Source organism: Chenopodium album, chromosome 19, assembly GCF_948465745.1.
Source record: "Chenopodium album chromosome 19, dcCheAlbu1.1, whole genome shotgun sequence".
NCBI lineage: Eukaryota > Viridiplantae > Streptophyta > Magnoliopsida > Caryophyllales > Amaranthaceae > Chenopodium > Chenopodium album.
In genome coordinates, this window is record NC_137852.1 from 10,622,499 (window position 1) to 10,649,321 (window position 26,823).

The 26,823-nt window shown below is 34.4% G+C and overlaps 3 protein-coding genes across 7 annotated transcripts; 1 reads left to right on the forward strand and 2 right to left on the reverse strand.

Annotated features, from left to right (window-relative positions):
• Window positions 1–518: 518 nt before the first annotated feature.
• LOC145595961 (protein KAKU4-like) lies at window positions 519–10,627 on the reverse strand. The gene is made up of 11 exons (XM_081652390.1): window positions 10,234–10,627; window positions 7,905–7,972; window positions 7,236–7,309; window positions 5,682–5,746; window positions 5,448–5,578; window positions 4,857–5,027; window positions 2,311–2,491; window positions 2,030–2,094; window positions 1,798–1,849; window positions 1,291–1,372; window positions 519–1,180 (listed from the first exon to the last, which is right to left on the reverse strand). Exons 1-11 carry the CDS (start codon window positions 10,496–10,498, stop codon window positions 862–864), a joined length of 1,473 nt encoding a protein of 490 aa, XP_081508516.1. The 5' UTR covers window positions 10,499–10,627; the 3' UTR covers window positions 519–861.
• A 3,324-nt stretch (window positions 10,628–13,951) lies between these two features.
• On the forward strand, window positions 13,952–17,922 carry LOC145594615 (cytoplasmic 60S subunit biogenesis factor REI1 homolog 1-like). The gene is made up of 5 exons (XM_081650938.1): window positions 13,952–14,193; window positions 15,507–16,088; window positions 16,202–16,371; window positions 17,230–17,448; window positions 17,575–17,922. The coding sequence occupies exons 1-5, from the start codon at window positions 14,089–14,091 to the stop codon at window positions 17,732–17,734; spliced, it is 1,236 nt and encodes a 411-aa protein (XP_081507064.1). The 5' UTR covers window positions 13,952–14,088; the 3' UTR covers window positions 17,735–17,922.
• Window positions 17,923–20,454: 2,532 nt separating this feature from the next.
• On the reverse strand, window positions 20,455–24,284 carry LOC145595962 (uncharacterized). Of its 5 annotated transcripts, none has more exons than XM_081652393.1 (4): window positions 24,197–24,284; window positions 21,859–22,942; window positions 20,846–20,904; window positions 20,455–20,735 (listed from the first exon to the last, which is right to left on the reverse strand). In XM_081652393.1, exons 2-3 carry the CDS (start codon window positions 22,809–22,811, stop codon window positions 20,868–20,870), a joined length of 990 nt encoding a protein of 329 aa, XP_081508519.1. In that variant the 5' UTR covers window positions 22,812–22,942; window positions 24,197–24,284; the 3' UTR covers window positions 20,455–20,735; window positions 20,846–20,867. The 5 variants fall into 5 exon arrangements, with proteins under 5 accessions (XP_081508519.1, XP_081508520.1, XP_081508521.1 ...); XM_081652394.1 differs by having other exon boundaries at window positions 20,455–20,738; XM_081652395.1 differs by having other exon boundaries at window positions 20,455–20,751.
• Between the last annotated feature and the right edge of the window lie 2,539 nt (window positions 24,285–26,823).

Here is a 26,823-nt window from a genome sequence, read left to right on the forward strand (position 1 = left end):
TATTTTTAGGTGGTTAGACTGGTTACTCATGTTAAATTGCTGAAAATTGGCCTATTTTTACTAAATTACTGTAGAAAAAATAATTACTTATTGTCTGAGATCAGATAATTGTGAGACTAAAATTTGCATGGTGTGTGTCCCACATTTGTAACTAATTTAATAAAAAAAAAAAATTCATAACATATAATACTAATTCATAATCAAAAAAACATGGCCTGTGTTGCAAGTTTGCAACGAATATAAAGTAAAACAACATACTCTTAATTCAAACCCGAATAATATAGGTTGTTATTTTGACCAGATGCACCATCTAATTTGCAAGTCCTAATACTCCTAATACTAGGTATTCTTTTTACCCTTGATTGTGTCCTCTTCTATTCTACTCGGTATATTTATCTATTTATGTTAAAGTGAGAGCTTGTAACAAAAGGGGAAGGCTAATTGACAGAGTTATCGCATGTAAGAGAAACAGTTACTCGTACCAATTTACTATGAAAAGATGAGCAAAAGACCAAAAGTTGAGATTATTCGTGTAACTTTTCCATTTAGATTAAGATTAAAGTGTTTTTCAAGCTTCCAAATGTTGGAGATCACTGAGAAATTAAATCATGTGGGAATTATCCCAATAACTACATAAAACATCATGTAAATCAAGCACTCTACTGAGATACAAATTGCCCACTACAAAGGACCTATAATTACCGCAATTGGACTGATTGGAGGCTGATAAATTACTGCTACAAGTCCGCTTCAAAGTTCAAACCCTACAGATGCTCTCTATCTGTGTTAAGATTACATCTACACTAGCATACAAGGCATGATACAAATGGACTAATGGAGTTACAATTTGGAGTCAGCAGTTCATTTACCCTTTCCTCTGCCTCTCCGTGTGTAACCTCTCGATTTTCTCTCCTTTTGTGTGTCCTTCACTTTGGATGCTGGGCTATCTCCTGCAACCGGCTGGCTAAAATTTTGTGACAGTTCCTCCTGTTGCATGCTAGAGCTGTTTTGGGAACCATTAACCACAGCATCAGTTGGTATGTCAATAACTGGTTCCTCTTGAGGGTTTACGTTATCTTCCATATGAATATCACGTTCTGCTTGGCTTGAATCATCCAAATCCCCATTCTCTCCTTCAGATGGCCTTGCCTCATTAACAATGTCCTGTCCTTGAGCCAAACTGCCCAAAAGATGAGGTATAGATATGATAAGGTTTTATTTCCCTTACAATTCTTTTTTATATATAGACAAGTTTTTCTCAAAAAAGTGTACAAGTTATGCCTGACTCACCCAGATGCAGAACACCCATAGCCATTTTCTGCTGCTGTGTCCTTCAGCTGCTTCACTTCATCATTATCATTCTGCGTCAACTCTAACACATATAGCATAACATAAGAGTTAGCCGACGACAGACAACAGATTATCAATATTCTTCTACTTTAGACTGGGGGGGGGGGGCAGGGAGAAAGTTCGAATCATGGAAGCAACTTCTAAAAGCTAACATCTACGCACAAAATTATACCAGTTCCAACTTATAATAAATCAGGCTTTTCTACTACCAAATATGCCAATACTTCAATCCTTGCACAAAATCTCATTAGTAGATTACCAATGAAGCAGATCTATTTCTCTTTTCCTTCAAAATTAAGACACTTGCTCCACATTTTTTCTTCTTATCAAACCAACAATGGAAAAAGAAAAAGGCTGACTTCCCATCATGTATTTTCTTCCTTTCCATTTAACATTATGAGTACAACTGAGCAATAAGTAATGCATTAAAGATAACGAAAGTATTACCAGCAGCTTCCTGGGACTGTTGTTGCTCCACAGATTGAATAGCCTCACCCTCCTTCAGGCACAACATTTAAGAAAATCAAAACATAAACATACAAACCCAAAAACCTCCCTTAATCATACCTGACAGCCCCCCACCCCCTTCTCTGCCCCAAAAATAACTACAACTAATATTTTTTTTAAAAAAAAAGTGGTATAAAAGAAAATAGCGCACACGGATCTATCAAGTACAAACCTGGCTGACTCTGTAAAGAGTACTTGTTTCATTTTCTGGCTTATCATGCGTAGACTCTGCAGGGCCTGAAAATAGAGTCAAAATTAATTTAAAGATTAAAAGGTCCTTTTGAAAGCAGAGTAACCAAATTGCTTAGCTAAAAATCAGTCCACATTTATCATTTAGTCCAAAAATAAATTTCCATTAGGGTCACGATAATAAATTCACATCACATTACTTTAATGCCATAGTAAATGCTTCGGTAAAACTACATTCCAGAGAGTACAGGATATACAACTGACCTGCTCCTTCCTCAACTGCTTTATTCAACACTGAATCTTGAGGCAGATTACTTTCAGAAGAAAACAGAATGGTCTTTGTCAGTGGTGCAGCAGCTAATAACTCTTCTGTAGCTTTGGAGCGCACTCTTCGAATTTCCTCCAATAAATTCCAAGAACCAGATGTAAAAGAACTCTTTTTCATCTGCACGCACATGATATTCCAAAAAAAAATTAACAAGAGGAAAAACTATATGTTACTAACTATTTTTTCAGTAAAAGTTATACTTCAAGCACATGTTGAAGATAACAGAAATAGGAAGCAATAATGATCAGTAATTCAAAGTACTTTGTAGCAAAAAAACAATCATATAAAACCCCCCAACAAAATTGCAAGACTGCATCACATGTGCCATAAGCTATATCAAGCAAGGACAAGACAAGAACACATCAATATTACTAATGAAAAGCACCATATACTAGTTCTACCTTCTATTTTTATGTTCTGATGTGCAACTTAGGTGAACTAAACTTTTTTTTATATATATAATAAAAAGCACAAGTCAGACTAGGATGGCAACCTATTTTACCAGATTGAGAAGTACTATAATAAACTTTGCTATGCATTGTAAATCAAACCACGATAGTAAAGAAGATTAGATTGAAGCTCTAGAGTTTCACAAAACTAAAGGAATCACAAGCAGGATCGGCTACAAATTGCACAAAAGATCAATTTCACAAGTGAGTACCCCAGGAACAAGTCAAATGTCCGCATATGAAGATTGTATACAAGGGGGAAAAAGTAAGAAATTGTAAAACTGAAGGAAAGTCGAAACCAAAATAAATCTCCTACGTCCCAACTTTAATACCTATAAGCACAACTGCACAACTACAAATTCATTGATATCTCTCTTAGAGGCTTTAAGATAAAAATATACTGATCCATCTTAAAGCTGGAAATAACCTACTAGACCTAATGTTTATGCAAGTCCAAACCAATGTTACACGGAACGTGGGACGTTCTAGAACGTGGTACAGGAACGGGAACGCGGTACGTAAGGCCTAGAGTTCCCGGAACGCTTAGGGAAAACATTAATTTCTTTTTGAAATAACCAAGTAACATTTTCGTGACTGTAAAAAAATAGTAAGTATTCGGTATTCTGTAATATAAACTAGTACTTGACTACTCGTATTATTAGTATTAATAAACCCCAAAAATAGACTATACACTTATCAAGGCTAAACTTCCCAATGAAGGCAAAAAAGTAAAATTCAGTAAAAGTTAATGTATAGCAAAATAGTACATTGTAGTACAGCTCTAATTAAAAAATTAAAAACAAAATAATAATAATAGTTTAAGAAGAACGGGACCACAAGTATTTTTTAATTAGGTTAGGTATACATGTGACTCATCAGTCATCAGCCCACTCAGCCGTCATCTTCCTCTTGCCTTCATATTTCTTCATCTTCCTCCATTAAAAGCTTCCATTAAACCTCAAAATTTTAAACAAAAAAAAAAAAATACAGCTGCAACTCAAGAAAGAAACAGAAGGTTCCTAACTTCCTACACTCACAAATGGGTACTCCAACAAAGATGAACAGGATCGCGAACCACCACGAACCGGAACGAGTCAGTTCCGCGTTTCGGGACACACGATCCAGTTCGCGGAACGCACCATCGTCCCGCGTTCCGTGTATCGTTGGTCGACACAAGTTGAAAATGGAAATTCAAAGAAGCAGAAGACATCTAGAGAAAAAGACATATAGATAGATAGATAGAAAGATAAAATGGAAATTCAAAGGAGCAGAAGACATCTAGAGAAAAAGACACTTAATAGATAGATAGATAGACTGGGATAGTTTAACATGATTATTTCCCAAATGCATAAAGCTGTATTCAAGATGTGGGTTAAGTACATAATTTTTTGTAACAAGTTGCAATATCATAATTAAGGAAAGGGTATAATTTGGAGTACTTAAACTCCGGAAACAAAGATCTCAACTGAAGGTCAGTCAGCACAATGAAAAGGAGTTCAAACTCAAGTACTTCAAAATTGGAGCAATGGGGCAAATGTCACTTGCCAAGCAATATAAGATTATTTTCCAAATTTTATGAGGCCAGTGGCGATGAACTCCAATACCATCCTCAAAGAAGAAGAGAAAAAAACAAAGGAAAAAAAAAAAGATAATGTTGTCTCTCCTATTTCATATTAAGCATACCACACCAAGAATATGAAATATATATCATGTACACCTAACCTAAATCCATGTGTATAAATCTAAAGCACAAAATGGCAATCACTTGAGAGGATAACCAGCAAGCAAAAATGTTCTTAGCAAAACAATAAGAAACCTTCAGCATAAAAAATGAAAATAACACCGCCACAATAAGAAACATCACCCAAAGGGAAACCTAACAACTCATCATGTCTCTTCAAGGAGAAATTCAAGGAAACACAATTATATAAAACATTTTCAAAATATGATTGTCGAAGTAGCAATAAAAAGTAACTGGATGGTGAGTTCCTTTGAAGGCAGCAGGATAAGTTAACAAAAATCTAATATAATACCTCAGAGCTGCGTAAGGTTGACACCGGTGTTTCTTCCTTGAAATGGAGCATGCCCAACGGTGATGAAGATCCAGCCTCAACTTGCTTCAAAGTCGGAGATGCCCAGGCAGGACGATTCTGCATATATGATCTTGCCATATCCACAGGGGAGCCCTTCTCACTTCTGGAGATCTAGTTCAATGAAAAAATATGATAGCAAGTTACCCGCAAATGGCATATACATAGCCGGTATAAAATTCAAAATAACAAGCCTTAACACAAGTTGCTGTGTGCTCATATAGATAGCCGATATAGAAATACATATTACATATGACAACATTTTGTCTAAGTAACATGTTATAAGCAATCCTCCAAACATCACAGCACTTCCCACCCTTTAAAGCATCAAAATAGCACAGTTCTAACAAAATACCTATGCCCACATATCAGCCAGTAACTCAGAACCTGATAGCAACCAAAGTTAAGGACACTCATGAACATATACAGCAGACGCAAGGTTGTACAAAGTAATCATAAACACACGCAGGACAAAGACGAGTATACCCAGAATTTTAAAAAACAGTAAATCAACACACAAAAGCTGATACTGACTTGGAATGGTGATGCCACATTTGCCGAATCAAGCTCCATCTCAAACTTTTTCTTTGAGCCTGATCTTTTCTCCTGCAGCCATTTCCTGGCTTCCATGATTGCTGAGGTTCGCATATTTGGAGTAGTTTCGCCTTGAGGAAATATATCAGGAAAAAAAAAAAGAACAGTTCTATCAGGCAATTTACATAGACATTGCTGTCAATATCAGGATCAAAATCTTGCAAAGCAGTTTACCAAAAGTTCCATTGCTGTCCACTATACGAGACCTGACAAGTTTTATCAATTCATTTGCTTCTTTCCTGGTCAGAGAAAACATCAACTGACATGAATATACAACTCCAAATTAACATGTTAAGTAAACTGATAAAAAGATATGAAGTCAACCATATCTGCTGTAAATGACAGACAGCAAAAAGGGGAATAGTTGATTCAGTTAATTGTTGCCCTGAAGCCAATGTCCAGTACCAATTATGTATATGATATCCTTAAGTATGCTTATAAAGTAATTGCATTGCTATTTTGAGATAAACTATTCTTAAGCTAGCTAAGATACCTTGTATAGTCATAAAAATTCAAATGTCAGGCATCATAGATCTAACAAAGGCAGTGAGCGAAAAAAACATAAATAGAAGGATAATGAAAGAACAGGGAACTGTCAAGCCATATTAATCCAGTAGAGAAGCATTTACAATCCCCCATGGCCTAAAGAGAAATCGCCATTTTTCATGCCTCAAAATATATTGCATGTAATAGACTAGGAATCTGATTTGTGTAATTATATGATCAAGCAGAAATTTAAAGCTGAAAGCTTGAAATTATATAAAACTTGATGGTTTCTTACAAAAGGTAGTAGGTTTAGCCTACGAATTTCAAATTAGTTAGGTCACCACTCTCAAAATAGTGACTTGACGTCACAACCCTCAAAGGATTTACTCTAAAATTTCTGCCTCTTTCTCCTTTCTCCCTTCACTCTATTGATACTAAGGCTAAAAACTATTAATCTATAATACTAGACTTCCCAGTTTGCCCCTCCTAAAATTAGTTTATTACATTTAAGGGAAGGCATATTCAGCCACTTGTCAAATTTATATTAAAAAATTATCAGCATTCAGTGGCATGTAACAATGCAGAGAACAGACTATCCCATGATCCATTCATCCACCATTAATGTTGACTATTTTGACCCTTCTATAGTCCATTAAGTAGTATATCTGCATATGCCCTTGAGCATAAGTATAGTGTATAGTCTAGCTTAGGCTCCTATGTTGTCAACTCTAATTTATTGAGTATGGCCCTAATACATAGGAATCAGTTATTTTATAGGCATACATGAATATGAGTCCATGAAATGACCTTTTAAAAAGCTACAATCAAATAATATTGTCTATAGGCATATATAAACCACATTCACTTCATAAATAACATAATTGCCATTAGTAATAAATCATGATCCTACTTAATAGATATTGTGGAATGAAGGAAGGGGGTGGGGGATAAACGAAGAGTAAACAAAAACGAAAGTTAGGGAAAGGAAGATGTTAACTTGCATATTTCTTCCAAATCTTTCATTGGAATGTTTTGGTTTATTAAAATGGAAGGAAAATGGATCCCTTCCAATTTTGCACCCTTCCCACCCCCGAGATCATACCCAAAGGTCCCAACAAGGAAAGATAAATCCCTCACTTTTCTTCCCTTTCCCTTAAAATTATCCTTATCCAAACTCATTGTACATGTGGACCAAGAAGCTTCAAATAGAAAAATAAGCAGAAATCTGCAAATATTTAGTACCTTGAATATGTCTCTTCAGTCACCAATTGTTCAATTGCACGCTTATTATCACTCTTGCTGGATGGAGAAAGCACCTTAGAAATGAGATACAACACGTCAGCTCTCATCTTAGCCCTAAATTTTAGTACCGCTAGAGGTTGCAAATATTCATGAAATGTAACAAGAGGCAAATTATGGACAGTAGAAAACACCCATTCAAGTCCCAAATGCACACTATAGCTCTAAGTAAGCAAAGTACCAACCCTTATTAGCTTGAAACAACCTACAAATGATTGCTAACTGTTGTGCCAAAACCTCAGCCAGATTATATGTATACCGCAAAGATACACACATGCACACACAACCCAATAAAAGCATGGGCATGAAACTCAAACCGCCATAAGGATATATCCAAAATCAAAGCGCGGTCAATTACAAACCTAATAAAACATGGGAAATAAAACTCAAACCACCCTAAGGATACATACAAAATCAAAGCTCTAGAGCTTAACCTAAATATAGGCTAGAACTGCACAACCATCCTTCATAGATTACAAAAATAGAAAGATTGCCTTCAACTGTGGATGATATGAAACAGCTTACATATTCATACAGATATCTATAATTACTAAAACAAATTAAATCAAGGCTTATGACTTGCAAAAAACAAGGAATTAAATAGACTCTAACCTTATCTAGTCTATCATCCTCTTGAAATGAGATGTCATTCCCAATCTTCTCCTCCTCGTCATCATTATCTGAAATCAAACAAACCCCATGCTTTTGATTGTGGATAGAGACAAAGAAAAACAATCCACTCCACAAAAACTTCAGAATATAATCACACTACTTAGCACTAGTTAATGCAGAGAATAAGAAAAGTAGCCCCCACAATGATAGCTGCAGCAATAATGAAGACTGATGTGCATAACAGTGTATATAAATTTATTTACTTATGCTATGATAGCCTGGCATGCTTGGACAGTGAAAAATAATATGAATATCATGACTCCAAATTAACAGAACTGAAAGCCATAATCATTCAGAAAAATCAAAATGTGACAAACCATCAACTTGTGGAAGCATCAAGAAAAACAGATCAATGCCTCTTTAGAAGTAAAAGCACATGTTTGCACCAATTTATAAATATACAATAAATTTTAATCAAACAAATAAAGGTCATTGTTTAAAATAAATAAATAACACTCTTTATATTTTGTTTGTCCCATTTGAAATCTTGGAAGATTATAATGCAAATAGAATCTTATACTTAAATGTCTTTTCTATTCTTATACTTAGATGCCTCTTTATTTTGTTTGGATCTTGTTAGATTTGTTTCGATTTTTAGTTTTCAAATATATAAATTTTATAACTTTTTGCATTAGTTACAATCGTGCATTGAAAATTGTGCAAAAAACAAACATTAAAAAACAGGAGTTAACAATAACAATAAAATATAGATTTATCAGGTGTACAATGAAGGATACATTCAGGCATTGTTTAACAAATGAATTCAGCCAACTGTAATGTTGGTTTCTGGGAATTAATTTAGTGACATAATCATAGATTAACAAAAATAGATAGATAAATAAATAAATAACTTGATATCACTAGAATAGCCTACTCGCCAGCTTTTCTGGTCAAAAATGGTTTCTCATTTCACATTGTACCTGCAAACGGCGACCAATCCTATATCTATTTGCAAAAACCTAAAAAGATGGTTACAATACACAAACAGGATATCATATCATATTTAATTATATTTAATTATAAAACCCCTGTAAAGGTATATGTCTCAAATTCACATCAACTCACGCGAAATGTGATCTATGGCACTTGGTGGATTGACTATCTAAAGCACTGGAGCACAACAACCTTTGCTACACATTATATCTTCAAGCATTGACAGCCTAAGAACCTAATTCTCTTATATACTGTGATAGAAAGCAAAAGCAAAAGTCCCCCCTCCTTCCGGTCTACAATGACAGAGGATCAAATCTGCATCCCTCCCCCCTTTCATAAAGGCATCTATCCCTAATCATACACTGTGCACTGCATCTTTGTGCAACTCTAATCAGTAGTCTTCCAGAAATAAACCTGGCTATGAGACAAATTGAAAACTAGCACAGCCCTTGCTTCTTCATATTAACTTGCCAAGAGCAACCATTCTACTTCTAACTCTGATAATCACATATTTCTCCAAAAGGGAAAATTTCAGCTAATAAATTTTTATGCTTTTTCCCAAACATCAATTCAATCCTTAAACAAAAATGAAAAATACTTCGCACTTCATCAGCTAGATTCCATTGACAATCTAAAACACTATTCTGCTATTCAAGATATATTAATCTTCTGCACTGTTTTCTCTTTCACTTCAACTCTAATGCATCAAAAGGATGATAATTTCCACTGCCCATTTCTTATTGCACATTACTTCAAGCTTTGAGAGCATGAGCTCCAAAAAGGCCATGTTCGAAATCCCGAACACCACGGAAAACCAACCACTCATCTCTAGAGCCAGGCAACTCCTTTCACAAATGTCAACACACCAATCCTAACCATAACAAAGTGACTAACTTGATTCAATTTATGACGTGAGGCATTCGTCACACCCCCCGATCACCAAACCAATACTACTTTACCAATAAGACTCCATAAAAAGCCAACCAAATGTAGAAATTAAAAAATTCATGAAATATAGAAATTACATGCAAAGTTTCCTCTTTGCATAACATTCAAGCAATAATCCAACACATTCCGAACCCCGAATCCGAATACCCCTCCACCCAATCAAAATACCCCTACATTACAAATTTACACAATCTCAAACAGCTTTTCAGATGCATAATCTTCAACAAATTTCCACAAAATCAAACTACACAAAAATTAAACCAATCAAACCATCAAACATTCCTTCACTATACCCATTTCCCCATCCTCAAACCTCAAACAATCACCAACAACACAAAAACAAAAAATTCAAAAAAAAATACTCAAAATCCAACAAAATCAAAATTACCAGAAGAATTCCCATCAGAGGAAGAAGACGACGACGAATAATCATTCGCGAAAAACGAAAGAATCTTTCCAGCACCAGAAGCAATGACTTTTGCAGGATATATCAAACCAGAAAGCCAATTAGGGTTTTCAGGGTCGTCGGAAGGCGGAGGAGGAGAAGGCGGAGATGGTCGAGAATACGGAGTGCTTCGAACTCGCCGGTTCTTCACTATCTTGCCGCCGACGCCGCCGTCTCCGGCGGTTCGCCGGGAAGAGGTGGTCGCCATTTTTGGGAGGAGAGAGAAAGTTGCACAACAACAACGAACTGTGGAATGCAACGGTTTTGGTTTTCGGATGAGAGAGAAAAAGAGGGGTTCAGATTTAATTTTTTTTTTATTTTTATTTATTTTTGTAATGTTTGTTTTTTTTTTTATAACTGTTTTTTTATGTTTTTTATTTTAATTTTTTTGGGGAAGTGGGGATGTTTGGTGTAGTGTAGCCGTTGGTGAAATGGTGAGCGTGTGGTTTGAAGAATTGAAGTGGATTTAGGGCTTTTTTGTTTTTTTTTTTTTGGGTGTGGGAAAGGGGTAATTTTGTAATTTGGATACTTTGGTGGTAGTGAAGGAGAGGTATGGAGCAAATTTTGGAATCGACTTATATGTTATGTTCTACTTGAGGACCTTGAGGTAGTGAAGGAGAGGTATGGAGCAAATTGAGGTGTTGGACTTATGTTATTGCTAATCATTTCAAAGTAGATTTGTCGGTTCGAATTAGATTTTGGATAGTGTAAAAAATAAAAAATAAAAAAACTATCTCAAATAATGTATAATCATATTATCATTGTTATTCAAAAAAAAAAATCATATTATCATTGCAAAATATGATGATGGATCAAATCGGGTCAAGTTGACAAATCTATTTCGAATATATTAAAAGATATTAGGTTTATTTGATTCATGTGGATTTACTTAACTAATTAATATACTTATATTTTAGGAAATTTTGTCAAGAACAACCCCATAAATGTGTTTGTTTTGTGAAAAACTATCCGAGTTTAAGGTAAAAACTTTATCTATCAATACTATCTAACGGAATTCGTCCAATTTTTCCATTTGTGGAGCCCATAATTACTTTTCACCACCTAATTATCCCGCCCTTCCTAATTACCTCACTTATCCTTCATTAGATTTCCCTCCATTTTCCTTTCACCTTTCACTATCTATAGATTGACCTAATCTGATCTTATTGCTTCAAATATCTACTCTGTTTCAATAATTAACAGGTTAAATGTCATTTTTCTCTTGGACACTACTATCTCTTTCTTACTCATCTTCTTGCTTTGTGTGGGTAAGTCCATGTTAGTGACTCAAAGTAATGTTATGGACAAAGTAATATAGTAATTGATATGAACTTATGACCTTTTCATCGAACAGTTGAAGCCATAACCACAAACCCCAAAATACAAAACCCCTAATATAATCTAATTTCAACCGTAAACACTAAAAATTAAAAATCTCTTCATCACTCAAGTATTGAAGCCATAACCCTAAATTGATTCCATAATTATAATAATTAAAGCAAATTAAAACCACTAAACTGATTACATTGCCAACGAATTACCAATAACTTTAAAAATTACCTCATTTGGTGATGAGTAAATTGTGTTCAATTGCTCGGATTTATAGTTCTTGGATTTTTGGTTGTGATTGGGAAAAAAAAAAACATTACAAGTGTTAAAAAGGTGAAAAAAAAAAAGTTAATTAGATAGCCTGGAAAAACTTAACTACGCTACAAATGGAAAAATTGGACGGAAACTATTAAAGGGTAATGCTAGATTAAGTTTTTACATCTTAGGGGTAGTTGTTTACGGAAAATAAATCGATTACTTGTTCATAAAACATGACGTACCGTTTATGTGGTATTTCATGACAAAATTTCATATACTTTCTCCGTTCTTTTTTTTTTCTGGGTTTTTCTACACAGTAACCCTGTTTTTTTTTCACTTTTCTACGTTGTGCCCCAACATACATGACTTTTTACACTGTAACCCCAATATACTTTTTGTTTCCATACGGTAACCTTGCCGTTAAAAAATTCCGTTAGTGGGGCCCACTCTCCATTTATTAATATTATATTTGTCGAATTGGTATTCCGTCAAAGGTTTCGGAGGCTATTTTGGCCCTTAAGGATCCAAATTGAGCTCAGATTTGACAAAAAAAATAACGTAGATGCCTCGTTTTGCTTATTAAGAAATGTCTCGATTTACGTGTTGTCATTTTAACACACAAAACGAGACATTTACGTTATTTTTTTTTTGTCAAATCTGAGCTCAGTTTGGTCCCTTAAGAACCAAAATAGCCCCCGAAACCTTTGACGGAATACCAATTCAATAAAAATAATATTAATAAATGGAGAGTGGGCCCCACTAACGGAATTTTTTAACGGCAAGGTTACCGTATGGAAACAAAAAGTATATTGAGGTTATAGTGTAGAAAGTCATATATGTTGGGGCACAACGTAACGTAGAAAAGTGAAAAAAAAACAAGGTTACTGTGTAGAAAAGCCCCTTTTTTTTATATATTGCTCCATAAGAGGTTTCACGCTTCCCAATGCATAACTTTGGCTATTAACATCTTTAATTATACTTTAGTCAAATTATAAAAATTGATATTTGAAAAGTAGATTTCGAGACGAATCTAACTAGATCCTACATGACTATGTTTTGCCTAATGGATAAATCACAAAAGATGGTCAAACAAGATTAAGTGACTATTGTAAAAGTCCTTATGGTGCAATAAAAGAAAAATGGAGGAAGTATTTAACATCGATTAAAGGTTATCTTCACTTTATTTGATTCGAGGAGTGTTGGGATGGGTGACCTCCTAGGATGTTTATTTGACTACATTTAGCTTAATTGGGAGTAGTCTTGGGATGCATGTCCTCCTAGGAAGTTTTCCCGGGTGCGCATGAGTAAGGACAAAATGCGCCGGAAGGACTTGTGTTATTTGTGAGGATAGTTTTTCATTGGCCCTTGATGCACATTTTGTGACAATGGGCCTCTTCGGCTGTTCCTAATTTGTTTGAGGTCGGGGTACAATATACAATTAAGTACCAAACGAAAATGCAATACGACTACTCTGTTTCTTTTAGTTGATACGTTTTGACTTTAGCATTATTCACACACTTCTCTATAATTGTATTTGTGATTTTTTGTAATGAAAATTATAGTTATGTAGGATCATGTTAGAAACATCACGATATATATCATTAAATATACAGGACAAAGTATCGTATGAACTTTTTATTTTATACTTATTACTCATCGGTAATTTTAAACATATTAATAGCTGAATTTGAACATGTCAAATACATCTGTTTTTTTAGTTGACACGTTTTGACTTTAGTATTATTTATACACTTGTCTTGACCGTGTTTTATGATCTATACATAATGAAAAATATACTCATGTGGGTTCACTTTTTTTTTTTAATTTTTTTCATATTTGTGGATAATTTTTTTTTTTTTTTTTTTTTTTTGGTGTTTAAAGAGCCACAAAGGCAAATGATGAGAATCGATCTTAAAATTACTTGCGACCGGAAGGGGAGCTCTAACTACTTGAGTTATCCCTCACTATCATTGAATTTGTACATCGACAAACGTGACTTATAAACGTGACAAGTAAAAAGAAATGGAGACGAAAAGCAATACAAATACTTACGCCGACTTGAGGCTTTGAGCCGTCGTAAACCTTCGCACTCCTAAAATACCTATTTTAACCCGATTACAGAGTACTCCCTATTTCCCTAATAAGCGGCCACCATTAGGAAAAATCACAGATTTTAGAACCCTAACTCAGGAAATCGAATTCGAAATAGTTATGTCTGGGCTTTCCTGCAATGCTTGCAACAAAGAATTTAACGATGATGTAGAACAAAAGCTTCATTATAAATCTGAATGGCACCGTTACAACCTCAAACGCAAGGTAACAATAAATTCACTGAATTTCTTAAATTTATGTTTTTTCTTCTGTTTATATCTCTTTTTGATTTGGGTTTTTGTTTAATTTTTATGGGTTATTGCTTAATTTGCCTTTTGTTTTTTGGGTAATTGAATTTCACCAATTTGTGTGTATATATAACATGTTTGGAGTGTTTCTGGTTCCTCTAGGGTTAAATGAATTGAATATTATGTGAACAACAAAATATTACCCAGAATTAGACGTGTTTGTGGGAACAAACAAAACTTGGTTGATAAATCGGCAACTTTTGGACTTGTCTATGTTTGCTGAAGTTCAGAAATTTATTAATTATGCTTGGACTTCCCTGATTATTGGGGTTTGGGCTGTTTTGTGTGTTATTTTAGTAGAATAATGTTTACTGTATTGATTAATTTTGAGTATTTCTTTCTTAGATTTATGTGAGTTTATAATTCATCGAATCCTGTTTGAGCCTCTTGATCATTAGCTGCATGAACCATCTTGTGGATCTGACATAGCTTTACGCTGTTTGTCAATAAACCCACTGCAATCCCCTTGGCAATGAGCCAAGGAGTAAACTCACAGCCATAGTTTCTGTGACCGTTTGTTAATACAACCAAATTATCAGAATAAGCACGACATAAATGATTGGCTAAGTAGGCTGCAAAGAATTATCATAGTTCTAGAAAAGTTGTATGATAACTGTTGCGCAAAGTAGTTTGTGAAGTTTAGATTTTCAAGGATTTTTACAGAGATACTAGAGTTTAGAATGCGTCTTTTATCATATTTATATCTTGATCATTAGAGTAGGAGTTAGAGCTGTTAGCCGTGGATCGTTTTTCACCAGTCCTATCTTAGGGATCTCTTCCTTATCCCGATAGGGTGAGCCTTTATCCTACTTGAAAGAAAAAAAATATCGTCATGGAATGAGCTGGGATTTCATTTCCTTCCAAAGGCTTGTATGTTTTGGAAAGGTGGTAGGAGCCATGTTGCGGGGATCCTTAAGGGAATATTCTGTAGCTGTAAGAGGTTATATTATCTTCATAGTGCTCTTAGGGGAGGTTACATTTCTTCGGTTCTTCAATTGCTACTATGTAACTTTGCTTTAGATGGCTAGGTGCTAGGTCTATGATAGAAAAAATTATACTGCAATGTCGTCAATTTAGTTTTCTGTTAAGTGATGCTGTTTTTTTTTTTTTTTTTTTTTTTTTTTTTTTTTTTAATTTATTATTTTTTATTTTATTTTTTTTCCATGCAACATTCTTTATAGTTTTTAATTAATTTTTACTTCTGTATTGTGTTCCAATTTTATGTTGCAGATTGCTGGGGTTCCTGGGGTAACAGAAGCACTATTTTTGGCAAGGCTATCTGCACTTGCCGAGGAAAAGAATAAGTTAAATGAGGCCCCTATGCTTTACAGTTGTAGAATTTGTGGCAAGGGTTACAGAAGCTCCAAGGCTCATGCTCAGCATCTCAAATCAAAGAGTCACATCATGCGAGCTTTTTCTGGAGATAATAATCAAAATGAAAACACTGCCATAGTTAGGCCACTGACACGTCGTACCCCAGTTCAACCTCCTCCTAGAAAAGATGTGGACATGGAGGAGAGTGATGAAAGTGAGTGGGAGGAGGTAGATTCTGAGGATGACATCATTGATGAGGCTACAAATTCTCTTACATCTATGAATATGAATGGGGATTCTGCTGCTGTGGTTGATTCTGATAGTGATGAAGAAGAAGAGTTTGAAGGCCTGGACCCAACTTGTTGCTTTATGTGTGACTTAAAGCACCAAACAATAGAAAAATGTATGGTTCATATGCACAAAAAGCACGGTTTCTTCATTCCAGATATCGAGTATTTGAAAGATCCAAAGGGGTTCCTCACATATCTTGGGATCAAGGTATCAAGTTACTGCAACTATCATATGGCAAGGAATGATGTGGATTTGCAAATCCTCTATCATATCCCCACTTATTTTAATTTATGTCCCTTCTGATTTTTCTGCTCTGTTAGGTGAAAAGGGATTTCTTGTGCTTGTACTGCAACGAGAGATGTCAACCATTTAGCAGCTTGGAGGCAGTTCGGAAGCACATGGAAGCAAAAAGTCACTGCAAAGTTCGTTTTGGTGATGGTGGTGATGAAGAGGAGGTGGAATTAGAAGAATTTTATGATTATAGTACCAGGTACTAATTCTATTATATTTAGTTTATAATTAATACCAATCTAAGGGCTTCCCATTTTTTTCACTTGAGGTTGACTGGTGGGTTTTTGAGGTCTAGAAATAGAAAACTACAATAGTTAAAGCTCGAATCAGCCGAGAAAGAAGTAATTACAGGTGATGAAATATTGTAGGTGAAACAAAATTTAGGTAAAGTCTAATATTACTTAATTAGTGCAGTGAAGGATACATGTGGAAGTTAGGGACATCTAAGACAGGAAATGATGGGTTTTCTTTTTAAGGTGCAAAAGGTTTTTTTTAAATGATGGGTTCTTAAGTGAGAGTAATGAGGGAACAGGTTGCTTCTAGGGGTGAGCAATGCAGAGAAATTAGTCAAAATTCCCAGAATTGGAAAATGAGAACCAATGGGTACCAGTTCGGGTTTAGGGAACCCTGCCATTATCTTGACTTGATAAAATTTTGCCAAACAAACAAATAAAACTATTCTATGATAGAGCTTATATTGTTTCATGATTTGGGTGTAAATAGCATTTTTTTTTTCCCGGTTCTGGTTCCTTGTACCCAGTATTGAATTCGGTGTTGACTGGTTACCCAATTGTTTTGGTAACCTGTTGCAACAAGTTCCCAATTTTGTTACTCCGTATATGGGTATTGCAGGTTACCTAACAGGTTCTGATTTTTTTGTTCACCCTTTGTTGCTTCCACCCCTTACAACTTTACTTTCCAGTGAATCCCACTTATTCCATCCTGTGTAGTAAAGACTGGTCCAATATTCTGTTCTCTCATAATTTATTTTTTTGTTATTGGTTTTTTTTTCCCCTGTTAAATACTTGTACTAATTTGGTTTCTTTGATTTTGGTAGCTTCATGGATGTAGATGGAAAACAGCTTGTTGCAGTTGATGATGGAGCTAATTCAGTTGAACTTGGAAGTGGCGGGGCTGAGCTCATCATCAAAAGCAGGACTGATAAAGGTGCATCTGCAAAGACACTTGGATCACGAGAATTCTTGCGCTACTACAAGCAAAACCCACGCCCTGCTCCTGCGAATGATATGGCTATTTCTTTGGCGCTAGCTGCAAGGTATGCCTTTCAAAACCTTTGTATCCAATTGAGATTTTCATAGATTACAGTGTGCTGTTCGATACTAGTACTTAGTCTACCCCTTCACCCCTTGCAATGTATAATGTTATACCATTTGTATTTCAGGTATAAGAGCATGGGTCTAGCAACTGTGCAATCAAAGGATCGAATGATAAGAATGAAGGTTTTGAAGGAGATCAACAGATCTGGAGTAGAACACATGCGGAGTAAGATGGGTATGAAGAGCAACGTTATTCGGAATCTTCCCAATAATGTTCCATATTAAGCTTTTTTGTTTGCTTTGGCCTACTTTTGTAAGGTTATATTTAAAAATGCTCTATATTTATACACCCTGAAAATGGAATGTGTATTTTACTGACTTCTGAAAATGGTAGTGTACTACAATTTAGTGACTATAATTGAGGAATTTTTATATGTTTGCCTTTGGTCAATCATATGCAGTATGTTTTGTTATTTGCCGGAGTTTCAACAGATTACTTGGCAGTTTATACTAGATGTCTCTCCATAGCCACGTTCTGGTGACGCTTACAAATGTTGAGCCTCGAGTTTCAAATCTAGTACTGGGAACAGCTAATGAAAGTAGCAAATGCATTTGGATCAAATTTGGTTTGGATTTTAGGGATTTCCGGTTCGACAAAGTTGAATTATCAAGTATCAAACATGATCAATTTGCACTTCTATCATTCTTTGAAGCAAAGAGTGAATGGTATGCTAACGCATTAACCCAGAATTCACCAGTGCTTGAATTTCGCATGAATTAAATAGCAAAACAAACTCTAAAGCTCACCCCCTCATCTTTAATTGACATATGAACAAATACGAATTCATTGATTACTGCTCTATGCTCCTACGGGCTGCGGCGGTGCTAGTACAAGCTTCACCATTGTCATTGGTAACCCCGGCCCTAATTGCAAAGAACAGCCTTTGATCTTTTATCATCTGAACAGCTAACAGTTATGGTGTTCGACTATTTTTGTTCCATTTGTCTTACTTAATATGTTAAAAATTTGATACTCATCTAGGTAAAAATAATCTTAAATTAATCATAGGAAGTCCTCAATTCCCTAACCCTAACTTTGATTGAATGTCGTATATAAATACAAAGTGAATATAACGTTAGCTTATTATTAACAACTATATGTAGGTGAAGTTTACTTGTCAACTAGGAGTTAGTTTTTTTTACTATATTTTCCCTAACCTTTTATTATGATTAAGATTAAGATTAAGATTAAGACATGATTAATAAAGTTTGACACTTTGACCCCTTTTTAATTGTTATTGTAGATTTGTAGAGTCATCTCTATCTTCTCCTACCATTAATTTACTAGATCATATTATATTAAATATTAGTACTAAAGACTTGTTCAAAAGGGTTACTACTTTTATTAAATATTAATTCTTCAAATTGATTACTAATTTCGGCTTGAGGGATCATAACTATAGTCATATCATAATTTAATGTCAAATTTTCTAGTCACCCCATTAATAAGAAATAAACACCTCAAGAGAAAGAATTGTGACATGATGGTATAACTATCATAGACACTATCATAGAAAAGCTAAGGTTACTTGACACAATTATTTCAACCAAAAAAAAAAAAAAAAAAAGAGAGCAACTTATAATAACAAAAAGCCAAAAAGGAGATGTTTTTTTTAAAAAATTTTTTTTTTTAAAAATAAATTTAGTGAGAAATAAGAGCATGGTAAGACAAATAAAGATAAAATAATCAAATCACTATAAAAGAAATTGACTTTTTGTCAAGCACAAGCTATCTTTTGTATTATAATATGATTACATTAAGTCTTCTTTAATCTCATGCGCCAACACCTCCCATGGCCTCGTCCCCAATCACTTTTAAACAATTTATACAAGTCAACAAATATAATTAATAACATAAAATGATAGAGCGTGTATACAATATTATTGTTATTATTATAAATAGAACGATTGGAAAATCATGTCCTATACTCCTATCTATTGATTGATAATTTTTTCATTTTAAATAGAGATTAGTGATAGTGGTTTTCAACTCGTTACTATTAACTGTTTTTTTTTATATAATAAATAAAATATGAAAACCTCCGTGGATGATTGATAAATGTAGCTAAAGTTATCGTTGTCGTACAATCTACATTGAATTGAATTTAGCAATTTGTTTTTTCTACCACTGTATGAATACTAAAATTGCAAATAATATGAAACAGGGGTAGTATGAAATGAAAATATAAAATATAAAAATGCTACTCAATTTTTTTTTTTTTTTACACGGTAAAATTCGGGGGGTGCCCCTCCTATCATAGGAGGGGTTGGGTGAGAATCGAATACGAGCCACTCCTGGGGAAGATGGAGGGACAAACCATCACCATCCCTCGATTCCTCCACTCCATGATCCTCTAAGAAAATGCTACTCATTTTATTATACATAAAAGATAATACTCCGTAATAAAATACCAAAAATTAATAATTAGTTTCTATATTGACCAACTCGTTAAAAAATCATTTTAGACTTGCTCTCCCTTCTTTTTCTCACAAGTATTGTTACAATTTGCCGCAATTCAATAATTGGTGTGTTTTTCAAATCTATTTTTAACCAACTATACTTGGTCCAAGTTTGATGATTGAGACCCTGAAACAAGCATCCACCATATAAGTCTCCTAATTTACAGTATTTATTTTTAAACTTCTACTGTTGACCAATTCAAAATTATGGTTGATGAGAATCTACAAGGATAAGAAGAAAATATATCTCACGCAATAAATAAAAACATAAAACATTCAATAAGCACTAAAATATGCTCTTATTGCAACATCACTTGCTAACTTTTCATTTATAATAGCTTCATAAAAACACCAACACGTTACATTTTCTTCATACACTTGAGTGTACCTCCAAGCATACCCGAGTGTATGATAGACATGTGTAGATCCCAAACTCTTAAGATTGCCATTTCGAGAAACTACGTAAAGGAAAACAAAATCTAGTATTTACCATGAAATATGTACATGCATTACCCCAAAGTTTCTTACAAAAGGCAAACAAAACCCAGATATTCTTTATCTCTAATATTCCATTCAAATCAACGGAAAAAGGAGGGACTAATCAATGAAAAAAAATTATATCTAGAACTAAAATCCATTAACATCTAGGATTTCATATCTAACTAGATGAGCTGATTATAAGCTGATTGCAGCGGAAGACAGGATGCTGTAGATAGCATCACAGTACTCTTTTCTGCTTCGGCTTTTCATCATATCCCCTCAGCTTCTGCTTCAAGCATGAACTTAGGAAATTTTAGGAAGCAGCTAAAAACAAGTCATATTTCAAAACTGAAATCATTGCAAGATTAATCTTTTGGGAAAAGAAAAAATAAGTACCAACAAGTTAGCACGAATGCACCTAATGATCATAGAAGCGGGAGCGTCTTCTTCGAGAACTGCAGACAGTACCATTACAATTTAGAAGAGTTCAGCAAGAGATGCAAACAAGACTTAAATTCATTTTGTGTTGCACAAAACACATGGTACATGCATCTGCCTTCAATAATGAAAGATCAGGCGATCAGCTAGAATGATCTAATGGAGAATGTAAAAGGGGGGAAAATTAAGGCTTTTAACCTTTTATCAACCAAGTAAGTGAGGCAAAGAGATAGAATGGCACGATTATAAACAGTAATGCTGTACAATTAAACAAAATTGAACAAGTGAGAAACAAAAGTCAAATATAATCACACAAATTTTGCAAAAATAAATTTTATTTCCCATTAAAAAGAATACCTGTTTATGGAATATTTTAGATAATTTCCTGTTGTTCTTTATTTTGCACATCGAACGTAAAATACTTCCAAAAGAACGCTTTACTTTTTAGAACATACGACATAGTAGTGATGGAATTCTAACATGAAACTTACTTTATGGAAACATTTACTATGTAGTTCTATGAAGCAGCACCTTGTAAGAAATAAAAATTCACTTTAATGACTTTCAAGTCCACAACGCGTAGCAAATTGAACACTAACATGAAACTTGCATGACTGAAAATTAAAATTCACCACATCAATAATAGCTTAAAGGGAAGAAAAATCTAGTTTCTCTCTGTTAGTTGTTTGAAATCTCTTGTTTACAGTTTATTTTAGACAAATATGCTTATAAGGTTCCATTCACTTGCAGGCAAGAAACCTGAAGAGATATAGAAGCAAACATTGAGAAAATTTCTGTCATGCACAAAATACTCTCTGTAGTAGAGACATAATGCCCAATTCAACAACACTGAACATAGAAGAAACCAATAAAATAGCATAAGGTAGGGGTGAGAACAAACTAGTAGAATCCACATAAAAACTGAAAATATTCCAACAAGAATTGACTAGTGCTAAAAGTCTAAAACTAACCTTCGGTGATTAAAGTTACTTCTTGCAGGACCTCTGGAGTGTATAAATTCATCATCAAACTCATCTCCTCTATAGTCTGGAAATTCTACAGATGTCACAGAGCCATCATCTGAATTTGACGTATCATTGCTAGAACGGCGGCTTCCTCTTCTTGTATCGTTATTTCTTGACCTCCTCCTATTTCGACTATTGCGGAGATTATCAAATACTTGATACAGGATACATGAAGTCCACCAATTTCCTTCATCACCAGGGAAGTCCTCAAACTCGTCTGCTGTATCATCGTCACCATATTCAATCACATAATCACCCAGAACAACTCCACGCGGAACTTCTGAATGAATGGTACTAAGAACATCCACCATTTCTGATGACTGCTGGAAATTATCCCAGTCAAGCTGACGTGCAGGATCAATTTTTGATGGACGGGAATCAGGGTGTTCTTCTTGAGCATGTTTTTGAAGCTCCGAAAAAGTACCAACAAAAGAACATCGTTCCTCTTCACAATAACGCTTTTTCTGATCCAGATACTCTCGGGCCTTCTCAATAACAACCCAACCATTTACCTCCCCTCTACATAATGGACAAGTTGGCTTACAATTGCTTTCAGGAACTACTGCAGCTGAATTTTCATTTCCCAATGAAAATGATGTTGGTGGTGAATTTGATTGTGAAGGTATCCCATATGCAGTTTTGAAGCGATCTAAGCAGTTTGAATGCAAGTGATTGGTGTCGCACACATATGAACGACATCCTTTATCATAAGATGAGCATTGAAGCAGCACACTATTATGAGGATAATCCAAGCATACTGGACAAGATATATCATCCCAGTTTGTATCCAACTGAACTTCCACTATTTCAGAAGACTTCAATCGAGGCTTAATATCTTCACCTCCACCAGTGCTTCGTTGAGGCCCTCTTTTATAAAAACATTGAAAGGCCATGAACATGCTACACCCAAAACTTGAACAATATTACATAAATCACACAATTTTCAAGCCACTAAGAGACTCGACCAACTTCTTCACCGAACACTAGCCAATGACTAATTTACGCAGTGATTTAATACATGATGCCACTTCTGCAGAAGACAACACTACCTATCAAAACATGTACAGGTTTAAGCCACTCAAGAAAGACAAGATAAAAGAAGATGGAGAGCACAATTGAGCCTCCACAAATGCATAGTGAATTTTTTTATAAAATTACCATCAAAGGCATTCATAAAAGGAAGATAGAAATGCAAGCAAAAAGTGACATTCAACTTTACAGTATTTATTTGGACCACAAAATGGCACAAGTACATCAAGGTCTACTCCAACAGTTTCTCTAATGCACTCATTCAACTTTATAGAATTTATTTGCACTCATCAAGTAAGATCGGTCCCTTGAAAAACTAGATGATGACATCGAGGAAATTATCCAGTTTCCGTTTCCATGCTTGTGCAGACGATTGGCTACTTTTTCAAACATAATCCCAAAGGTAAAGAAGGAAAAAACATATAAGCTAGCAAGTATCAACAACCACCACTCAATATAGATCTCATAGGACAAACAAGTCTAGAGAGGATCAAATGTGCCCAACCTTACCACTAATCACCATAAACCGGTCAATAACCGTGTTTGCTAAGGAGTTCAGGCAAATTCCCAAGAGGCAGCTTATCATTTTACATCCAATCACAAAAGATTTTCATAGAAAATATTATAAATCCCTTGGCCCTTCCTAAGTCTAAGGGTCTATGAGACCATAAACAATTTTCATTCATATAAAGACCTAAACCTTCATGGCGACAAATAAACAAAAACCCACAAAATTATAGATGAATAACACTGTAATATAATCAATAAGCTTATAGAAAATAAATATGTCGGAATTAAACCCCAAAAAAATCCAAACTTCCAACTCAATTTACTAACTAATAAGATCTAAAACCCCAATTTCTTATACATACCTAAAGATTTCAAATCAATCAATCAAAAAAATACATTAAATCCACTTATTATATTAAAATAAAACGTACAAATATTATACTCCGTAACAAGTATAATTAAACTGGATCATCAAAATGAGCAACATACGCCCAGAAAACCCCACAAACCAATTCAATCATAAAACTGTCCAATAAAAATCATACATAAGAGAAAATATAAATTTAATTCCATAAATCAATTATTATATGGTTAATCTGACAAGAACAGGGCAAAAAATCACAAACCCAGAATTATTAAGCCATTGAATTGAGTAAAGAAACAGAAATAGATAAATTTGGAACAAAATTAAAATACCCAGATTGTAAAAATGGGAAAAAATGGATGAAAATTTCAGATACGAAACCTCAGTGAAGAAGAAGCATGAAGACGACATCAGAGAGGTTTGATTGTAGAAGTCAGCTCTTTGGGAGTAGGTAAACTCTTACTTTTTCTCTCTCCTTTATATCGATTTTTTTTTTTAAAAAAAAAAAACCTAATATAAAATATTTTATTTTAAAAATCAACTTTATTTTTTGCTACTTTAATTTGATCTGAATTTATTTAATTTTCTATGGTACATTCGAGTGTAATATACGCAGGGTAAACCCGGAATGAACATTGGCAAAAAAGGAACATTACATACATTTACAATGAGCATATGAAAGTAAGGGATAGCTCAAGTGATTAGAGTTTTTTTCCCGTTTTTAAGAGAGTCCGGTATGAAGGTTGATGATGACAATATTCTTTTAAGAGCTCATCAATAGGTGATTGATTTTAGATCTAAAGAGCATTCGTAATATTAATAAGGAAAAATTGACATTTACTACCAGCGAAAGCACCCTTTGTTACATTTGCTCCCCGTTTAAAAAAAAAATTTATTTTGCTACCACCCAAATTCACAAAATTCACATTTCACTACCATTTAACGGAATTCGTTAAATTTATTCCCAAAAAAAAAAAAAAAAAAAAAAAAAAAAAAAAATTAAAAAAGAAAAGTAACCAGCCATCCCTCCCCTCAACTGCCACCACAACCATCCCCCCTGCCGGCGCCGGCGCAAACCTATCCCCCTCCCCCACCCCTACGCTGCCGACGGAACCCCCCTTCCCTTCCCCGTTCTCGCTGCCCCGAACCCACCCCGAAACCAAAACCACCCCTTTTTCCCTTCCCCCCACCGGAATCCAATCCCCAGCCCCGTTCCCCCACCGAAATCGACCCCTCTCCCCTTCCCCTAACCTTAATTCGGCCTTTCCTAACCCTAAACCACCACCCCAAAACCACCCAAAACGAATTTAGGGTTTTGCTTATGGTGGTTTTGGGGTGGTGGTTTAGGATTAGGAAGGCCGAAAAGGTTAGGGGAAGGGGAGGGGGTCGATTTCGGTGGGGGGAATGGGGCTGGGGATCGAATTCCGGTGGGGGTGGTTTTGGTTCCGGGGTGAGGTCGGGGCAGCGAGAACGGGGAAGGGAAGGGGGGTTCCGTTGGCTGCGTAGGGGTGGGGGAAAGGGAGGGGGATGGGTTTGCATTGGCGCCGACACCGGCAGGAGGGAGGGGCGGCAGTGAGGTGGAGGGGTGGCTGTATGGTGGTTGAATGGTGGCTACACCCAATTAACAGAAAGAGTAACGGATAAGTCATGTGGTAGTGAAATATATATAATAAATAATGAACATTTGACTAAAAGTACATTACAATTACATATGAAAAGTACATAGTGCTAATAAATTTTTGTACATTACAAACAAATTTAAAGTACATCATGTTTTTTCAGGTAAATAACATTATTAATCATATAAGAACATCACAAGAAATACACATGACCATTATTAAGATGAATTTATAACTATATACTCCCTCCGTGTTTTATTACTTGTTCCATTTCTCCAGGTGGAATTTTAGGAAAAATAGTTTAAAAGTAATAAAATATGAAGGAAGTGAGGTTTAGTGGAAAAATAAAGTATAATAGTCGTTGGAAGGCGAAAGAATATGAAAGTATTAATGTATGATAATTAAGAGTCCATTAGGATTGAAGAAATTAGTAAACTATTATTAATATTTCCAAATAAGGAAATGAAGCAAATAATTAAATACAAACGCAAAAGAAAAGTGGAACAAGTAATAATATATGGAGGGATCGTATATATTAAAAAAATGGTGAAAAAAAATGACAAAAATAAAAATTTTGAAAAGTGAAATTTTGTAAATAAAATTTTAAAATTTAAAATTTAGATATTTCAAAATTAAATCTTGAATTATTTTTGGGAGATTTTAATTTTCTAGACAAAATTATTATGAGAACTCAATAAACAATGACATGTTTTTTCTATATATATCATGATTTTTTCAATTGATAACAATGTTCTTTTTGTTCTATTTTTTTAATCGGGTGCAGCGTATATGCGCATGGTGCACTTGAGTGCACAGTTCACATATTTAGAATTAATATATTTAATGCTTTTTTTTTCAAAATCTTTACTTCTTTAGCATTATTACATTGATTATGCATGTTTTTAGAAATTGCTTGGACTCAACAATTGCAACAAAGACACAAAATATTGCTTAGGGAGAACAATTGCAACAACATCTATTATTTTTAATAAACAATTTCAAGAAGAAAAGTTTTTATTTTTTTATTTATTTGTTAATGTTTAACAATACTTCTTTCATTTTTTTTTTTTAGTTTTTGACTAACTATAGTAATTTATAAAACGTAGTCATGTGGTATTTATTTGAATTCTATCAATGTATATCGTATTAAAATCTAGTTTTTGTACTTTTTATTTGTTGATTATTAGAGATATTATCATTAAATTTTTTCTTTGACAAACGTGATAAAATACTTGTCAAAAAAAAAAAAAAAAAAAAAAATGAAGTATTATTTACCCAAATGCAATGATGTACAAAGTATGTATATAATAATTATTGTCTATAACCACACAAAAAAAACTTGTATTATATTAGTTTTTTTTTTTTTTTTTTTTTATATATATATGTAAA